This window comes from Triturus cristatus, chromosome 1_1 (assembly GCF_964204655.1).
Source record: "Triturus cristatus chromosome 1_1, aTriCri1.1, whole genome shotgun sequence".
NCBI classification, from domain to species: Eukaryota; Metazoa; Chordata; class Amphibia; order Caudata; family Salamandridae; genus Triturus; species Triturus cristatus.
This window is the reverse complement of record NC_140579.1, coordinates 60365782-60384181: the sequence shown is the minus strand read 5'-3', so window position 1 is coordinate 60384181 and position 18400 is coordinate 60365782. Positions and strand designations below refer to the sequence as shown.

Genomic DNA, 18400 nt, shown 5'->3' with positions numbered 1-18400 from the left:
GGATATCAAACTGTGGCCTCATCTTATCTGTGGCTGTGAGGGCAACATGTACGATGTGTCAGGTAGCGGTCTCCGTGCTGCAGTGTCACCTGAAGCCAGGTTGGTAATTAAGCAGGAGATGGTTAGCATTAACGTGATTCTGAAATTAACAATACACCTCTCTTACAATGATCTAGACGATGAATGGTAGGTGGGTGATGGGCAAGTAGTTAGAGTGGTCGTCAGGGTCTAATAAAAGTTTCTTCAGGAGCGGGAGGATCTGACTTGTCTTGAGAGCTTCTGGGAAGATGTATTTATTGAGGGAGGGATCGACAATCAGGAGTAGGGTGAGAAAGCGTCCCCAGAGAGAGCTTTGATGAAGGGCCAGGGTGAAGCATCTTCTTCATGAGAACAGGTTTTATGAGAGATGAGTTGACGAGATCTGAAAGAGATGGGCTATGAAGGATGACCATTTTAGGATTGTAAAGCAAGGGGTGGGCACTAAAGCTAAAGCAAGCATGGTTTTGGTAATGTACGCTTGGATATTTTGCATTTTTCCACTGAAGAAACGGGTTCACTTTTACCTAGAGTGAGGAATAGGTTGCTCCAGCCGGCGCCATCGACTCCCATTCGTCAGCCGACGACAGCGCTTCAGCAACAACTAAGCCGCTGCTTGCACTGCGACTGCCAGCACCGCGACGAGCGCCGCATTCACTTCGCACCATGCCCCTGGTCTCACCGACGATGCTTTCTGATGCCGCCACCGAGCTGCTGCTCGCACCACGACCTGAGGGCACCACACGCCGCTGCACTTCGCACCGCAGCACCCAACGCCTACCGACGCCAGCACTCCTGACTTAAACAAAGAGGAGTTCGATCTGCAATGCATGTGACTTCAAGGGCCCCGACGACTCCTGCATGACCTCCGGAACAGACGCCTGCGGACGCCGTGCTTTCGGAAGCTCAACAAAGGGTCCCCGACACCCTGCATTTCTAAAAGGTACTGTTTGCGTGTCTTCACGACACCGTAGCTGGCCTGCGATGCCGCGGTCAGTCAGAACTGTTTGGATTTGTTTGTTCACGACGCTGTGATAGCCCCGGACGGAGGTATCGACATCAAGGAACTGTTTTACAAGCATATTTTGATAACTGAAGATTTGTAAGTACTGTATTGTGGATTTTTATCGTTTTTGGTCTTGTCTTAAGTATATAAAAATATATTGGTGTGATTCTTTTTCCCTTACCTGCGGACCTGTGGACCTGCTGCCCGTTAGCCTGGTCATATCGCCGCTCCTGGGTTCCTGACGCTGTAGGTCTCCCCTGACGCCGCTTCATCACATCGCGGTCGCGACAGGGGGAGACTACAGCTCCCAGGCTGCTTTGCGGCAAACTTCCTGCTGCTTTCGCGCCCGGAGGCGCTTAAAAGAACGAAGCTCCCTCGGTGGAGGGGGTGTGATTCTTTTTCCCTTACCTGCGGACCTGTGGATCTGCTGCCCGTTAGCCTGGTCATTTCGCCGCTCCTGGGTTCCTGACGCTGTAGGTCTCCCCTGACGCCGCTTCATCACATCGCGGCCGCGACAGGGGGAGACTACAGCTCTCAGGCTGCTTTGCGGCCAATTTCCTGCTGCTTTTGCGCCCAGAGGCGCTTAAAAGAACGAAGCTCCCTCCGCTACGTGGGACGCGCGCGGGCGACGCCGGGCTAAGCCCGGGCAAAGGGCGGGCCGTCCGGGGCCGGTGGGGGCCGGGCTGGGCCACTCCATTAACATCCTGCCCCAGATATCCCTGGGATTGGTTAAGACTGGTCGGAATTTATGAAGGTACTTTGTTTGGGTCTTTGACATTAGTCCTGTATTTGATCTGGCTGTTATAGCTTCGCCCATCTATTGTGTTGCATTAGTCTGCTCTGGACTCCTTTGGAAACTGTATATACTATTGTGGAAAGAAAATGAGTAAATTGGGCAAGGTATCAAAGCTTGCTGCGCCCCGCCCTAATACTAGATTACATGCAGCCCTGCCCCAGCCTTTACCAACACTCACGGCCATTGATAAAATGTTGCAACAAACTATCGGAGTTGTGGCCACTGCAATAGAAAACACAGAAAGGAGACTATCTATCACTCCCACAGTATGCTTACAAGACTATGGTGGGGATTGCTCAACAATTACTATTGATCCTATGGTCTCTGATTCTTATCTTGTTCCTACTTATGTCGAGCTGCCATGTTCCCAGATGCTTCCCGAATCCTCGAGAAACGAGGAACTAGTGCAGGTCTCAGTGGAGTCTTCTAATAATGCTGAAGACCCTCACCCTATCCTGCCTCCTTCCTCCTCTGTATCGATTGTGAAATCTGGGAAGCCAGGCCCTAAGTCGAGGAAAAATAGTCTCCCTAAAAAAACAAGGAAACTAGGAAAAAAAACGGAGGCCAACCACAATTTGGTGACCCCATCGGACAGTACATTGCATCCTCAATTGGGGGTGCCATGTTGGGTCACCAATATGGTGGCTGATCTACAGGCATGCTTGGAACAGACTATTGCCTCCCATATTAAACCCCTTGTTTCAAAACTAGATAGAATTGTTTCCATTCTAAATAAGAGGGAGGGGGGAACAGCGAAGTCCATAACTCCTCAGGATAAGATACCATCACCCGCATCTGGTAGTCTGAGGGTAGCAACAGATGATATCCCAGTAGCACAGAACTCAAACCTAGGAGTATCAACAAGTATCCACAAGCGTATAAACTCCAAGCCACCACTCCCTCCTACACCAACTGTAGTGGGTTCTACTTTCCAGCCCACAAGGGCTTTACCTGATAATCACAGACCACATTCCAAGGAGGACGCAATTCTGCTAAAAACTGCCTCACTTAAGTCAAAGAGATCTGAGGAGTCTAGGGTAGTTTCTTCCCAGTTGCCTTCTATAAACCTGCCCCCAGAAGCACAACCTTATGTGGTAGTTTTAGTAGGTGTCCCGGCCCTTACAGAGGGGAAAAAAGAATATGAGAGAGATCTTAAAAACAAATGCATTCAGTGGCTAAGCATAAACAGACCTCTCCCTCCTAATATTTCAGGGGAAATTTTGGCGGTGAGAAGAATAGATTGGATAGGAAGGGGTCCCAAAACAGTGGCAGGAGATGCCATAACAATAAATTTCAGGGACCCTGCCGCAGTGGATTATATCTGTAGAATCCCTCTTTGGTGGAACTCCCAGATTTTTCCCCTGCATCTGTCTTATTTCTACCCTACCTCAAGTTTTAATCTGAATTGTATACAGAGGCCCCAATATGATAGGAATCAGTTCCTGCCACCTAATGGGTCTCGACACTGGAAGTCATTTATGGAACGCCCCTCAAATCCTATTCTCCCCTTTCAGTCACATGCCCATTGGAACAGATGTAGCGTCCTAGAGGAGGTTGACTGACTGATTCACAGTGAAACCCCTATTCCAGAACCGAATAATAGTGAATATACGGGAGGTTCTGGACTAGTGGAGAATATTTCATCCCTACCCTCTGGCGTTGATCCTTGCCCTACTGGTACTAGGAGGGTACAAAAGAGAATAGAAGACATCCGAGATCAGGCACCCTTAAAAGAACAGGGGAGTGAGCAAGGTTCTGATAAAATGAAGCAAGGATGTATAAAGATTCTTTCATGGAACATAGCGGGACTAAAGAACAAACTATTAGTACCGGAGTGGTTCACCTTTATGGCAAAGTATGATATCTGTTTGATGCAAGAAACTTGGGCCCTGGAAGGGAGTGTATGTCATGGTTTTGCGACCTTTGATATTCCCGCAGTTTCCAGGGGCAAGGGCCGCCCTTCGGGTGGTCTATCTATCTGGGTAGGAACACACTTGGGTATACAGGCCATTGAGCTCGGAACAAACTCTTTAGATATCCAATGTGTTCTATTAATCCTTCCTGACAAGTCACGAGTCGCCATTATAAATATCTATTCTAGGCCCACTACGAATGGAAATGAATCAAGCACCATTACCACACTTGACCTTTTCATTCAGTCTCTTGATCCTTCTATAACGATAATTCTGGGTGGTGATTTTAATTGCCAGTATGAACCTCTGAGTATTCCTGATTATGGCAACCATGATAAAGTTGATTCGCTTGGGTGCATTCCAACCCCCGCGATTACCCCAGTAAGGGCTTGGACCAAGCTGGTATTGCAAATCAAATCCTTCACACTTGCAATGTCCTTATGGGCGTGCAATGGAAGGTTTGGTAATGCTAGCTCTGGTCTACCCACATTTAATAGGTCTAACAGTACATCTATTTTAGACTACATTCTAATGGAAGCTAAACACTGGGATAAGCTCAAAGATTTTAGAGTTGTAAACAGACATGACAGTGACCATAATGTCCTGGTTCTGACGCTTAAGCCAGGTGCTTTTGGCCTATCTAACCCAGATCCAAGTACAAAGATGGCCGCACCACCTTTTATTATATCTAATAATAGGAGAAGGGTCAAATGGCCAACATGTCTGGATTCACCAACTCGCCTTGCAGCAATTTATCAGATTGCCATCCCACTTATTAGTGAAATGGGGGGTCTTGCCTCCCCTAGCCAGGCTACAGAGATACACAGGAAGTTGACTACGAGTCTAGGTGAAATATTTTATCCAGTTGCCGGGACTCGGCAGTCAAGGCCCAGAACACATCCCTGGTTTAATCATGCCTGTAAAACTGCAAAGAGAGATATGCTTGCAGCAATTAAATCTAAGGCTACATCTAAAATTAGAGCACTCAGGATATCCTATAAGAAGGAATTGACCAGGGCCAACAGAGAGTGGGAGGAATCCAGATGGAATGATCTGAGGCAAGCACTCCTCTCCAAGAATTCCAAGACTTTTTGGGCCATTGTCTCTTTAACACTGAGAGGCGATCGGGAGGAAGGGGTCCCTAATATTGCTCCCTCAGTGTGGGAGGCGCATTTTAAAGAACTTTATTCAAGTCCCGAGTTGAGGGCTTTTGTCTCCCAGGCACAGGATAATGTACCATCTCAAGGGACTGCTGTATTCGTAGACCCCCCCTTTGATTACAGTCACTCGGGATTAGGGACGGGCTCACAGGACCCTCACGTTGGGAATGAGGCCAATTACTCCGATCCAAATTCTCTTAAAGAAGTGGAATCTGCAATTGAGGGACTGCCCCTAAATAAAGCACCAGGACTTGATAAGCTCCCGGGGGACCTTTTCCGTTCCCAACCTAAAATCTGGGCTCCATACCTGACCGTTCTGTTTAATGCGGTCCTGCAAGGTTCCGCGCTGCCAGACACATGGCTTGGAGCCGAGATTGTTCCAATTTTTAAGAAGGGTTGTCCATTAGCCCCATCCAATTACAGACCCATCAGTTTACTGGATACCACTCAAAAACTGATGGGCCGAATCCTTCTGAACAGACTATTAGACTGGATGGAGGTGAACAAAATACTGACTCCCTTACAAGCCGGTTTTCGAACGGGTATTTCTACCCTGGACCAGATCTTCCGGCTCCAGGTCCTGTATTGGAAAACTGCAAGAGTGGAGGGTGGCAGCCTCTACCTTGTTTTTGTGGACCTGCGGGCCGCATTTGATCTGGTTCCCAGGGAGAAACTTTGGACGGTGCTGAAGGAACTTGGTCTCCCACCCTACCTACTTGATGTGCTGGTTCGTTTTCATACAGGGAACTTCGCACAGGTGAGGTGTGGGAAGAATGGGGAGCTATCAGCTCGCTTTCCTGTAACCCGGGGGGTACGTCAGGGTTGTGTACTGGCCCCTACATTGTTCAGCCTATATGTAAATGGATTGATTAGTGTGTGTGGTTAAAGTTTAAGTCTCTACTCAAAATGAAATCCATTTTATCAGAGTTGCCAGTGCTCCTTTATGTTTAATCCCCTAAATGAAACAATGTTATAAGCATCAACAGGCTAGCCGAGAAGGGAGGGGGCAAATGCGAGGAGCAGAGGGAAATGCAAGGAGCCAGAATGAAACTGACGAAAAGGAGCCAGAATGAAAGTAACGAAAAGGGAGGAGGGAGATGCGACATCAAAGGGCTGGACGAGAAGGGCGGGGGGAATGCGGGGAGCATCTGTGCATGTGCACGCCATCGTGCACTCAAGCTTGTAGCCAACAAGACCATGCGGGTAGCACTTTGAAAACGCACCTACTAAAGTCTCTCCGTGCAACGCATGTGCGCTGACTCAGCGAGACCTAAAAAAACACTATATTACGATGCATTTACAAGACACCAGCTGCTGTTCCAATCACGTTGACAGCATCTAAGCTTTTCACACTGGTCGGTTTCTGCTGTACAGCTACCACAAACAACTAAAAACACCACAGAAAAAATACTCAACAAAAATATTAATTACGTTGGAGAGGATTTTACAGTAGAAAAAGCAAAAAATAGAGTAATCCAGGAGCCAACACAGTATACCTTTTCTCCCAAATGTTATTCTTCAGTATGCACTTTATTCACCAGGCTGCTCCCTAACTGCTCTCCCATACATTCCATGTTCAGGTATACCAAACACTTCCCTCATTGAGGATTCACAGATATGGGCAAGTCTAAAGTTTACCAAGAAGTGAAACAGAAACCTACTATTTTCCAGAACGTATTCTAAAAGAACAACAACGTTCCTATTTACAGTTAAAAAAAATAACATTTTTCTTCTGCATCTCCCATGTACATTTAATTCATCAAACAGTCTGAATGCTTCTTAGGTTTTTCTTTCTCTCCTTTTCCTCAGTTTTTTTGTTATTCCTTAACCTATATCTTTGGATAGTCACTCGCTTTACCTGCTCCACTCTAAATATAGTTACAACAAAGGACTCGTGTATAGATTAAGTGAACAACTTTTTCCCTTTTAATGGGTTACAGAACTGAGACCTCTTCTCTTTTCCAGCCAATGCTTATCTTCTTTACAGAATTACATCTCCTAATATTTGTTGTAATCCATGCAGATTTCTTCAAGTCAAAATGTTCCTTTTATTATCAAATCTTTCTTTCACTTTACCCACTTTTCCTCTTTGGAATCATTCATTAACATTCTTCACTCTGGACCCACAAATGTGTTTAGTTTCCTTCCTTTTAATAGCGCAAAAGGTACTCTTCCCTGGAGAGCATGTAGGGAACCCTATTTGCATCCATTCTCTCCTGCAACTGTTCCCAATTCCTCCCACAGCTTTTTGCCAACTGCATTCCTTCTTTTACCACTTTGTTCAGTCTTTCAACACTTCTATTTGCTTCAGGGCAGTTCAGTGCTATTTTCTTATGTATGCATGTATGTATGCATGTATCCGTGTTGGTATGTGGGTGCATATCTGAAATATCAATATTGCAAACCTAGCAAAACAGCAGAGGGTGCTATACAGGGTCACAGTAAAGAATTAAGTCAGTAAATGAAAGGAGAGGACACTGGGTTGTGGACGGTTAGTGCACTAAGTGGTATTGTCCTTTAAAGAAGTGTCTATTTAAATGTTTCCTAAAGTTGAGCAGAGGGGAAGCGGACATGATAGATATGAGGGTAGAATTCCCAATACTGGGAGCATACATGGAAAAGGCCTGCTGCCCTGTTTTCTTTCTTTTTGTAAACCTCTTAGCCTGATGGCTGCAGGAGTGCAGTGCACCACCTGAGATGGTCAGCTTGTCTGCGAGATAATCATGAAGGTTTTGTAACTGATGCAAATGGTTTTGAAAATAGTGCAGGTCGGTAAGAGGAGCTAATGGAGTTTCATCATGAGGGGGGTGATGTGATCATGTGACTTCAGGCCTTGGATAGACTTGCTACAATGCGTAGAAAGCCCTAGATTGGTGCCAGTGAGGAGTCTGGGAGGTCATGGAACAGGGTGTTACTATTATCCAGATGCATGAGTATGAAGTCTTGGAGTCTAGTTCTGAAAATGCTTTCTGGAAGAAATTGCTTCATTTTCTTTAGAGGAGAGAGCTGGTACCGGGTCTTCCTTTGTGTTTTTTTTTTGCATGCTTTCCTTTAGTATGAGGTTGGCGTAGAGCGTGAATCCAAGTGATTTTGCATTTAATGAACGGTGGGGTTCAAAGGCAGTTAATGTCATTAAGCCAGGTTTGTTAAGTTTCTTATTAGTTGTTTTTGGAAATTAAAAAAGTAATTCTGTCTTGACTACAGTAAGCTTCAGGGAGGATCTGGAAATCCAGATCTGGATGAACAGCAGGAAGTGTTTGAGGCATTAGGTGTCTAAAGCAGAGGAGTATTTCAACTACAGCTGCGTATCATCAGCATATTGGTGAATCTTGATGCTGTTATCTGTGAGTAGAGCACAAAGCAGCTAAATGTTGAGGCTGAAGATGACTGGGGACTTTATCACAGCCGGACTGGGACCAGAAACCAGCCCTGGCAATTCCGCTCGAACGACCAGCCGGAGGGGGGCTGTGGCGAGTGCTAGTGTCAAACACCACTGCCGCATTTTTAACAGGGGGCAGATATTGCAGCACTGCTGACAAAACAGGCCCCCTGTAACAAAGGCGGCCCCCACGGGTCAAAAAACACCCCCTTACCCACCGGGAAAATGCCTGATGCCCGCTACGGCCAGTCTGGCCCTGGACATTATGGAATCTTGGGGGACTCAGCAAGTGATACGGATCTTTTGGGACCTGGGGGTGCTCATATGAACAAACAAGTGCTGGTTGGAAAGGTGAGAGGACAACTAGGGGAGGACACTATCATTAAATCCGATTCAAGACTCCTGGGTGCATATGAGGATGGGTTGGTCAACTGTGTCGAAGGGAGCGGAGAGGTCCAGGGATATCAAACTGTGGCCTCATCTTATCTGTGGCTGTGAGGGCAACATGTACGATGTGTCAGGTAGCGGTCTCCGTGCTGCAGTGTCACCTGAAGCCAGGTTGGTAATTAAGCAGGAGATGGTTAGCATTAACGTGATTCTGAAATTAACAATACACCTCTCTTACAATGATCTAGACGATGAATGGTAGGTGGGTGATGGGCAAGTAGTTAGAGTGGTCGTCAGGGTCTAATAAAAGTTTCTTCAGGAGCGGGAGGATCTGACTTGTCTTGAGAGCTTCTGGGAAGATGTATTTATTGAGGGAGGGATCGACAATCAGGAGTAGGGTGAGAAAGCGTCCCCAGAGAGAGCTTTGATGAAGGGCCAGGGTGAAGCATCTTCTTCATGAGAACAGGTTTTATAAAGAGATGAGTTGATGAGATCTGAAAGAGATGGGCTATGAAGGATGACCATTTTAGGATTGTAAAGCAAGGGGTGGGCACTAAAGCTAAAGCAAGCATGGTTTTGGTAATGTACGCTTGGATATTTTGCATTTTTCCACTGAAGAAACGGGTTCACTTTTACCTAGAGTGAGGAATAGGTTGCTCCAGCCGGTGCCATCGACTCCCATTCGTCAGCCGACGACAGCGCTTCAGCAACGACTAAGCCGCTGCTTGCACTGCGACTGCCAGCACCGCGACGAGCACCGCATTCACTTCGCACCATGACCCTGGTCTCACCGACGATGCTTTCTGATGCCGCCACCGAGCTGCTGCTCGCACCACGACCTGAGGGCACCACACGCCGCTGCACTTCGCACCGCAGCACCCAACGCCTACCGACGCCAGCACTCCTGACTTAAACAAAGAGGAGTTCGATCTGCAATGCATGGGACTTCAAGGGCCCCGACGACTCCTGCACGACCTCCGGAACCGACGCCTGCGGATGCCGTGCTTTCGGAAGCTCAACAAAAGGTCCCCGACGCCCTGCATTTCTAAAAGGTACTGTTTGCGGGTCTTCACGACACCGTAGCTGGCCTGCGATGCCGCGGTCAGTCAGAACTGTTTGGATTTGTTTGTTCACGACGCTGTGATAGCCCCGGACGGAGGTATCGACATCAAGGAACTGTTTTACAAGCATATTTTGATAATTGAAGATTTGTAAGTACTGTATTGTGGATTTTTATCGTTTTTGGTCTTGTCTTAAGTATATAAAAATATATTGGTGTGATTCTTTTTCCCTTACCTGCGGACCTGTGGACCTGCTGCCCGTTAGCCTGGTCATGTCGCCGCTCCTGGGTTCCTGACGCTGTAGGTCTCCCCTGACGCCGCTTCATCACATCGCGGTCGCGACAGGGGGAGACTACAGCTCCCAGGCTGCTTTGCGGCAAACTTCCTGCTGCTTTCGCGCCCGGAGGTGCTTAAAAGAACGAAGCTCCCTCGGTGGAGCGGGTGTGATTCTTTTTCCTTCACCTGCGGACCTGTGGATCTGCTGCCTGTTAGCCTGGTCATTTCGCCGCTCCTGGGTTCCTGACGCTGTAGGTCTCCCCTGACGCCGCTTCATCACATCGCGGCCGCGACAGGGGGAGACTACAGCTCTCAGGCTGCTTTGCGGCCAACTTCCTGCTGCTTTTGCGCCCAGAGGCGCTTAAAAGAACGAAGCTCCCTCCGCTACGCGGGACGCGCGCGGGCGACGCCGGGCTAAGCCCGGGCAAAGGGCGGGCCGTCCGGGGCCGGTGGGGGCCGGGCTGGGCCACTCCATTAACATCCTGCCCCAGATATCCCTGGGATTGGTTAAGACTGGTCGGAATTTATGAAGGTACTTTGTTTGGGTCTTTGACATTAGTCCTGTATTTGATCTGGCTGTTATAGCTTCGCCCATCTATTGTGTTGCATTAGTCTGCTCTGGACTCCTTTGGAAACTGTATATACTATTGTGGAAAGAAAATGAGTAAATTGGGCAAGGTATCAAAGCTTGCTGCGCCCCGCCCTAATACTAGATTACATGCAGCCCTGCCCCAGCCTTTACCAACACTCACGGCCATTGATAAAATGTTGCAACAAACTATCGGAGTTGTGGCCACTGCAATAGAAAACACAGAAAGGAGACTATCTATCACTCCCACAGTATGCTTACAAGACTATGGTGGGGATTGCTCAACAATTACTATTGATCCTATGGTCTCTGATTCTTATCTTGTTCCTACTTATGTCGAGCTGCCATGTTCCCAGATGCTTCCCGAATCCTCGAGAAACGAGGAACTAGTGCAGGTCTCAGTGGAGTCTTCTAATAATGCTGAAGACCCTCACCCTATCCTGCCTCCTTCCTCCTCTGTATCGATTGTGAAATCTGGGAAGCCAGGCCCTAAGTCGAGGAAAAATAGTCTCCCTAAAAAAACAAGGAAACTAGGAAAAAAAACGGAGGCCAACCACAATTTGGTGACCCCATCGGACAGTACATTGCATCCTCAATTGGGGGTGCCATGTTGGGTCACCAATATGGTGGCTGATCTACAGGCATGCTTGGAACAGACTATTGCCTCCCATATTAAACCCCTTGTTTCAAAACTAGATAGAATTGTTTCCATTCTAAATAAGAGGGAGGGGGGAACAGCGAAGTCCATAACTCCTCAGGATAAAATACCATCACCCGCATCTGGTAGTCTGAGGGTAGCAACAGATGATATCCCAGTAGCACAGAACTCAAACCTAGGAGTATCAACAAGTATCCACAAGCGTATAAACTCCATGCCACCACTCCCTCCTACACCAACTGTAGTGGGTTCTACTTTCCAGCCCACAAGGGCTTTACCTGATAATCACAGACCACATTCCAAGGAGGATGCAATTCTGCTAAAAACTGCCTCACTTAAGTCAAAGAGATCTGAGGAGTCTAGGGTAGTTTCTTCCCAGTTGCCTTCTATAAATCTGCCCCCAGAAGCACAACCTTATGTGGTAGTTTTAGTAGGTGTCCCGGCCCTTACAGAGGGGAAAAAAGAATATGAGAGAGATCTTAAAAACAAATGCATTCAGTGGCTAAGCATAAACAGACCTCTCCCTCCTAATATTTCAGGGGAAATTTTGGCGGTGAGAAGAATAGATTGGATAGGAAGGGGTCCCAAAACAGTGGCAGGAGATGCCATAACAATAAATTTCAGGGACCCTGCCGCAGTGGATTATATCTGTAGAATCCCTCTTTGGTGGAACTCCCAGATTTTTCCCCTGCATCTGTCTTATTTCTACCCTACCTCAAGTTTTAATCTGAATTGTATACAGAGGCCCCAATATGATAGGAATCAGTTCCTGCCACCTAATGGGTCTCGACACTGGAAGTCATTTATGGAACGCCCCTCAAATCCTATTCTCCCCTTTCAGTCACATGCCCATTGGAACAGATTTAGCGTCCTAGAGGAGGTTGACTGACTGATTCACAGTGAAACCCCTATTCCAGAACCGAATAATAGTGAATATACGGGTGGTTCTGGACTAGTGGAGAATATTTCATCCCTACCCTCTGGCGTTGATCCTTGCCCTACTGGTACTAGGAGGGTACAAAAGAGAATAGAAGACATCCGAGATCAGGCACCCTTAAAAGAACAGGGGAGTGAGCAAGGTTCTGATAAAATGAAGCAAGGATGTATAAAGATTCTTTCATGGAACATAGCGGGACTAAAGAACAAACTATTAGTACCGGAGTGGTTCACCTTTATGGCAAAGTATGATATCTGTTTGATGCAAGAAACTTGGGCCCTGGAAGGGAGTGTATGTCATGGTTTTGCGGCCTTTGATATTCCCGCAGTTTCCAGGGGCAAGGGCCGCCCTTCGGGTGGTCTATCTATCTGGGTAGGAACACACTTGGGTATACAGGCCATTGAGCTCGGAACAAACTCTTTAGATATCCAATGTGTTCTATTAATCCTTCCTGACAAGTCACGAGTAGCCATTATAAATATCTATTCTAGGCCCACTACGAATGGAAATGAATCAAGCACCATTACCACACTTGACCTTTTCATTCAGTCTCTTGATCCTTCTATAACGATAATTCTGGGTGGTGATTTTAATTGCCAGTATGAACCTCTGAGTATTCCTGATTATGGCAACCATGATAAAGTTGATTCGCTTGGGTGCATTCCAACCCCCGCGATTACCCCAGTAAGGGCTTGGACCAAGCTGGTATTGCAAATCAAATCCTTCACACTTGCAATGTCCTTATGGGCGTGCAATGGAAGGTTTGGTAATGCTAGCTCTGGTCTACCCACATTTAATAGGTCTAACAGTACATCTATTTTAGACTACATTCTAATGGAAGCTAAACACTGGGATAAGCTCAAAGATTTTAGAGTTGTAAACAGACATGACAGTGACCATAATGTCCTGGTTCTGACGCTTAAGCCAGGTGCTTTTGGCCTATCTAACCCAGATCCAAGTACAAAGATGGCCGCACCACCTTTTATTATATCTAATAATAGGAGAAGGGTCAAATGGCCAACATGTCTGGATTCACCAACTCGCCTTGCAGCAATTTATCAGATTGCCATCCCACTTATTAGTGAAATGGGGTTCTTGCCTCCCCTAGCCAGGCTACAGAGATACACAGGAAGTTGACTACGAGTCTAGGTGAAATATTTTATCCAGTTGCCGGGACTCGGCAGTCAAGGCCCAGAACACATCCCTGGTTTGATCATGCCTGTAAAACTGCAAAGAGAGATATGCTTGCAGCAATTAAATCTAAGGCTACATCTAAAATTAGAGCACTCAGGATATCCTACAAGAAGGAATTGACCAGGGCCAACAGAGAGTGGGAGGCATCCAGATGGAACGATCTGAGGCAAGCACTCCTCTCCAAGGATTCCAAGACTTTTTGGGCCATTGTCTCTTTAACACTGAGAGGCGATCGGGAGGAAGGGGTCCCTAATATTGCTCCCTCAGTTTGGGAGGCGCATTTTAAAGAACTTTATTCAAGTCCCGGGTTGAGGGCTTTTGTCTCCCAGGCACAGGATAATATACCATCTCAAGGGACTGCTGTATTCGTAGACCCCCCCTTTGATTACAGTCACTCGGGATTAGGGACAGGCTCACAGGACCCTCACGTTGGGAATGAGGCCAATTACTCAGATCCAATTTCTCTTAAAGAAGTGGAATCTGCAATTGAGGGACTGCCCCTAAATAAAGCACCAGGACTTGATAAGCTCCCGGGGGACCTTTTCCGTTCCCAACCTAAAATCTGGGCTCCATACCTGACCGTTCTGTTTAATGCGGTCCTGCAAGGTTCCGCGCTGCCAGACACATGGCTTGGAGCCGAGATTGTTCCAATTTTTAAGAAGGGTTGTCCATTAGCCCCATCCAACTACAGACCCATCAGTTTACTGGATACCACTCAAAAACTGATGGGCCGAATCCTTCTGAACAGACTATTAGACTGGATGGAGGTGAACAAAATACTGACTCCCTTACAAGCCGGTTTTCGAACGGGTATTTCTACCCTGGACCAGATCTTCCGGCTCCAGGTCCTGTATTGGAAAACTGCAAGAGTGGAGGGTGGCAGCCTCTACCTTGTTTTTGTGGACCTGCGGGCCGCATTTGATCTGGTTCCCAGGGAGAAACTTTGGACGGTGCTGAAGGAACTTGGTCTCCCACCCTACCTACTTGATGTGCTGGTTCGTTTTCATACAGGGAACTTCGCACAGGTGAGGTGTGGGAAGAATGGGGAGCTATCAGCTCGCTTTCCTGTAACCCGGGGGGTACGTCAGGGTTGTGCACTGGCCCCTACATTGTTCAGCCTATATGTAAATGGATTGATTAACAAACTAAATAGTCTCAGGGATAGTGACGCCCCGTTTTTAGCTTCTGGTCGGGTGCCCGCTCTGATGTCCGCAGACGACACATTGTTGCTGTCGCGGACATCATCGGGCATCCAGCGGGTTCTGGACGGGTTTATGACATTTTGTGGACGGGTTTATGACATTTTGTGCCTCGAGGGGATTGGAGATCAATCTGGGGAAAACTAAGTTTATGATCTTCAACCCCCCGAGGCACACACGCCCGAACCCTGCACTAGGTGGTGTTCCCCTAGAAAGAGTTAAGACCTTTATATATTTGGGAGTCGCGTTGACTGAGCACTTCGTGTGGGATGCTCAAGTAGCTAAATCTTCCCTGAGGCTATCCCAGATAACGGGAGGTATCGGAAGATTCCATAGAATCTCTATATTCAAACTTGTCACTCCTGTACTAGAGATCTACAAAACACAGGTGAGGTCAGCAGCCCTGTATGCTGCTGAACTGTGGGGCCACACAAATACATCCAATTTACGGAAGGTAGAACAAGCTTTTATGCGTGGTCTAGTTGGCCTCCCCCAGAGCACACCTCTTATACCACTGCGTCTGGACATGGACCTAGAATCCGTCAGTGAACTGGCGGCTGCACGACCATTACTTTATTGGAGAAGGCTTTGGTCTGTCCCTGAACTTGCAATTTTTAGAGCGGAATTTATTGCAATTTGGGGACAGCTAAACTACAAGAAAATACCATGGCTACTCCATATAAAGACTTCCCTCTATCAAGTTGGTTTGCCCCATCTTTGGGATACCCCGGGTACTAGCTGCGTGAGGACTCAAAGGTCAGAGATATTGGCGGCTGTTAGATCTTATAATTTCAAAATTTCATGCTGCTCGACTACCTTGGGTAGGTTGACCTCTGAGTTCTTAATGGTGAAAACCGACTCTGGGCTGGAGGTATTCTTGGACTTAGTACAGCCTCCTCTAGCAAGAAAATTATATATTCAGATGAGACATGGTTCCCTGCCAATCGGGGCGCTAACATCTAGATGGGATAAATTGATGGAGGGCACTTGCCCAGTTTGCAAAACTTGAAATGAAGACATTACCCATATTATGTTCTTCTGTCCAGCTTACAGCATGACTCGAAAATGTTGGCTTGTTCCCTTGTGCAAAAATTTGGGGCTTAGACAGTGTGCACAAGCTTGCAGAGTCTTGACGTATGACACCAATCCTCTCATTGTTTATGCAGTTTACCGCTTTTTACACGGCATGTGGCGGAGAAGGATACATTTTATTTAAAGAAATCCCTTCCCTTTAGCTTTTATCGTTTTTTTTTCACTATCAAATAACCATGATAACCCATTGTTTAATAATTTTCTTAAACCTTTCTTGTATTTATGGTCTTATTCTTGTACTTGTATATATTTTATTGTACTTTTATGGTCTCATGACCGAAATAAAGTTATTCATGGCATGGCATAAAAATATTGGCTATTTTTCTAAACTGCTGTGGTGTCCTTTTGTAGTTCTTACGCTGTATTACTGTTGATTATGTGCAAATGCTTTACACACTGCCTTTAAGATAAGCCTGACTGCTCGTGCCAAGCTACCAAGGGGGTGAGCAGGGGTTACTTGGTGGTTTCTGCCTGGCTGTGGCACATGCCCCAGCCTACAAAAAATAAAATTTCTAACAGCTACAAATTGCCCACTTTCTGAATATAAACCCAGGGTGAATACAGATGGGACAGGAGGAGCTGAAGGTGGCCTGTGAATAGTGACAAATTATGAATAAATAATTTGCTAGGCACATTCTTCCTTTACCGGCCCCAGCATAAAGCTACTGCTTACTCTCACCTACTTACAAACATCACAGTGTTGTGCAACGGTCTTTCAGAGGTGAAGCGCACATCGACAGAGGCATAGACTTCCATCTCAGTGCCATGGTGGGAGTCCATATTTTCCCTTTCCATTTTGGGGCGTGTAATCCTGCTTTTATAATAGAAAGATAAAACTACAAGTCCCAGATTACAAAGAAAAAATCTGGAATATTAGGAACCTATGACTATACACATGCACAAATGAAATAAAAACGTTTCTGAATCAGAACCTATGCAAGGCCAAATCTGTGGCATACACACCCTGTAATCCTGGGCAACCTTTGCAATTAGAAGAGTTTGGAGAGGGCACCACCCATATCACACATCTGGATTTTACTCACCTTGTACTCCTGGGCTGCCTCTTGCATGGGAAGCACGGAGTGAGCCTTGTGGCCCTTGGACTCTCGACAGACCACACAGATGGTCTCCTGGTCATCTTCACAGAACAGTTTAAGCTTCTCTTCATGTTCTCTGCACATATTCTCCCCCTTGACGGTAGCACTCGGGGAGGGAAGTTGTTTCAGCAGCTCCACTATGTTTCCCAGCTGTCTGACGGGCCTTAATATTTTGATCTTATTGGTTTGTCTGCACTCAGGGCAGGGGAAGTCTGTCTCCAACCCTTCCCAGTACCGAGTGATACAGGACAGACAGAAGGCATGCCCACAGTCCGCAGCCACGGGGTCTGTGAAATATTCCAGGCATATGGAGCAGGAGACCTCCTCCTTCAGCTGCTTGTTTGCCGCCATTTTTCTATATAAAAGTTTCGTTTCTAGCAGTTTGTGAAGAGGGCGTGGCTTTGCCTGTTCTTCGGTCGTTTCAGAGCTAAATCCAGCTGAAGTAGGAGTGTCTGCCGATGAGAAGGGCGTGGTTTCGCTGGAGGGGCGTTTCTGCATTTGTAATTGGAAGGGCATGTAGCAAGACAGTGGCGTGTGAACATCTGTAAACGGGAGCGTCTACAGCTGCAGAAGTGTGGCTCCAGGTGTGACTGCGAGTGTGAGGGCGTGGCTCAAGTTGACCTGGGCCTCTCGTTAATTTGTGTCTGCTTGATTTGGCTGTGAAACGCCCCATGGTTAGTTTAGTCTCCTGTGCTTCGCTCTTAACCCTGTGACGAAGAGCGGAGTTTCTATTTTCCCGCAATTGAAAACCGGAAGAGGTATCATTTCGAGTCCTGATCAGAGGTCATCAGTTTCTTTGTATCCGTATTCTAGTGCACATCATGCTCCAATTATAATTAAAATAAAAGTGAACAGGTTCCAGCCCAGAAGGCACAGGATGAAGTTCCTCTTTATTTTGGAGTTTTATGTAGCTCGATCCAAAGGCGCAACTAGAGTGAAATTTCGGAGGGGAGCTGGGGTAATACTTCCAGCAAACGGCAGAGTGAAGATGCAGAGGCTCTAAGAAGGGGTGAAAGAAGAACAAAGCCTCATTACCGAGTAAATGGTCTTTTAAAGACCTGCTAAGTACTCCGGTGCGCGGCTGTGTCTGGCCCGGGCTGCAACTGAAGCCCTTTGAGCCCAATGGGCGTTGCGCGCCTGGCTCGATCTAGCATAGAATTGGAGCGCTTTACGTGAGTCGCCTGTTCCATTACAGAAAGTCGTTTTCATAAATGTTTTTAGGTCCAGGGAACTGAAGTGATTGCCCAGAATCACAGGATGTTGAGCACAGGGACTAGAGCCTGCTTCCCGAATTTCTAGAACTGCAGCTCTGACCGTAAGGCCTTATCCTGCCTGACCCCACTACTGCGCGAGGTCTCTGCAGAATGGATTCATGGATTTTAAGAGGCGTACAATGAAGAAATATTACTGTATAATGTCCCAGTATCCAGCTTGCAAATATTGTGTATGAATGCAGTTTGAATATTTGATTAGACAGTACTTTTTGGGCAGTGACAATCAGGACACAAGTCCTAACAAGCATTTACAATGCAATGGTCTCGGCATTGGTAAAGTTAGAGCTATTGGCATTGCTCATGACAATGCCGTTTCTTTACATGTTTTAAAAACAAAAATATAAAC

The 18400-nt window shown here is 46.8% G+C and overlaps 1 protein-coding gene across 1 annotated transcript in view; it reads right to left on the bottom strand.

Moving 5' to 3' along the window:
• Window positions 1-17189, bottom strand: part of LOC146869399 (E3 ubiquitin-protein ligase TRIM39-like) — a 287587-nt gene extending 270398 nt beyond the window's left edge. The window contains exon 1 of the mRNA XM_085599736.1: window positions 16727-17189. Within this exon, the coding sequence (XP_085455862.1) occupies window positions 16727-17131 (405 nt within the window). The 5' untranslated portion in view covers window positions 17132-17189. The remainder of the gene's footprint in view (window positions 1-16726) is intronic.
• Between the last annotated feature and the right edge of the window lie 1211 nt (window positions 17190-18400).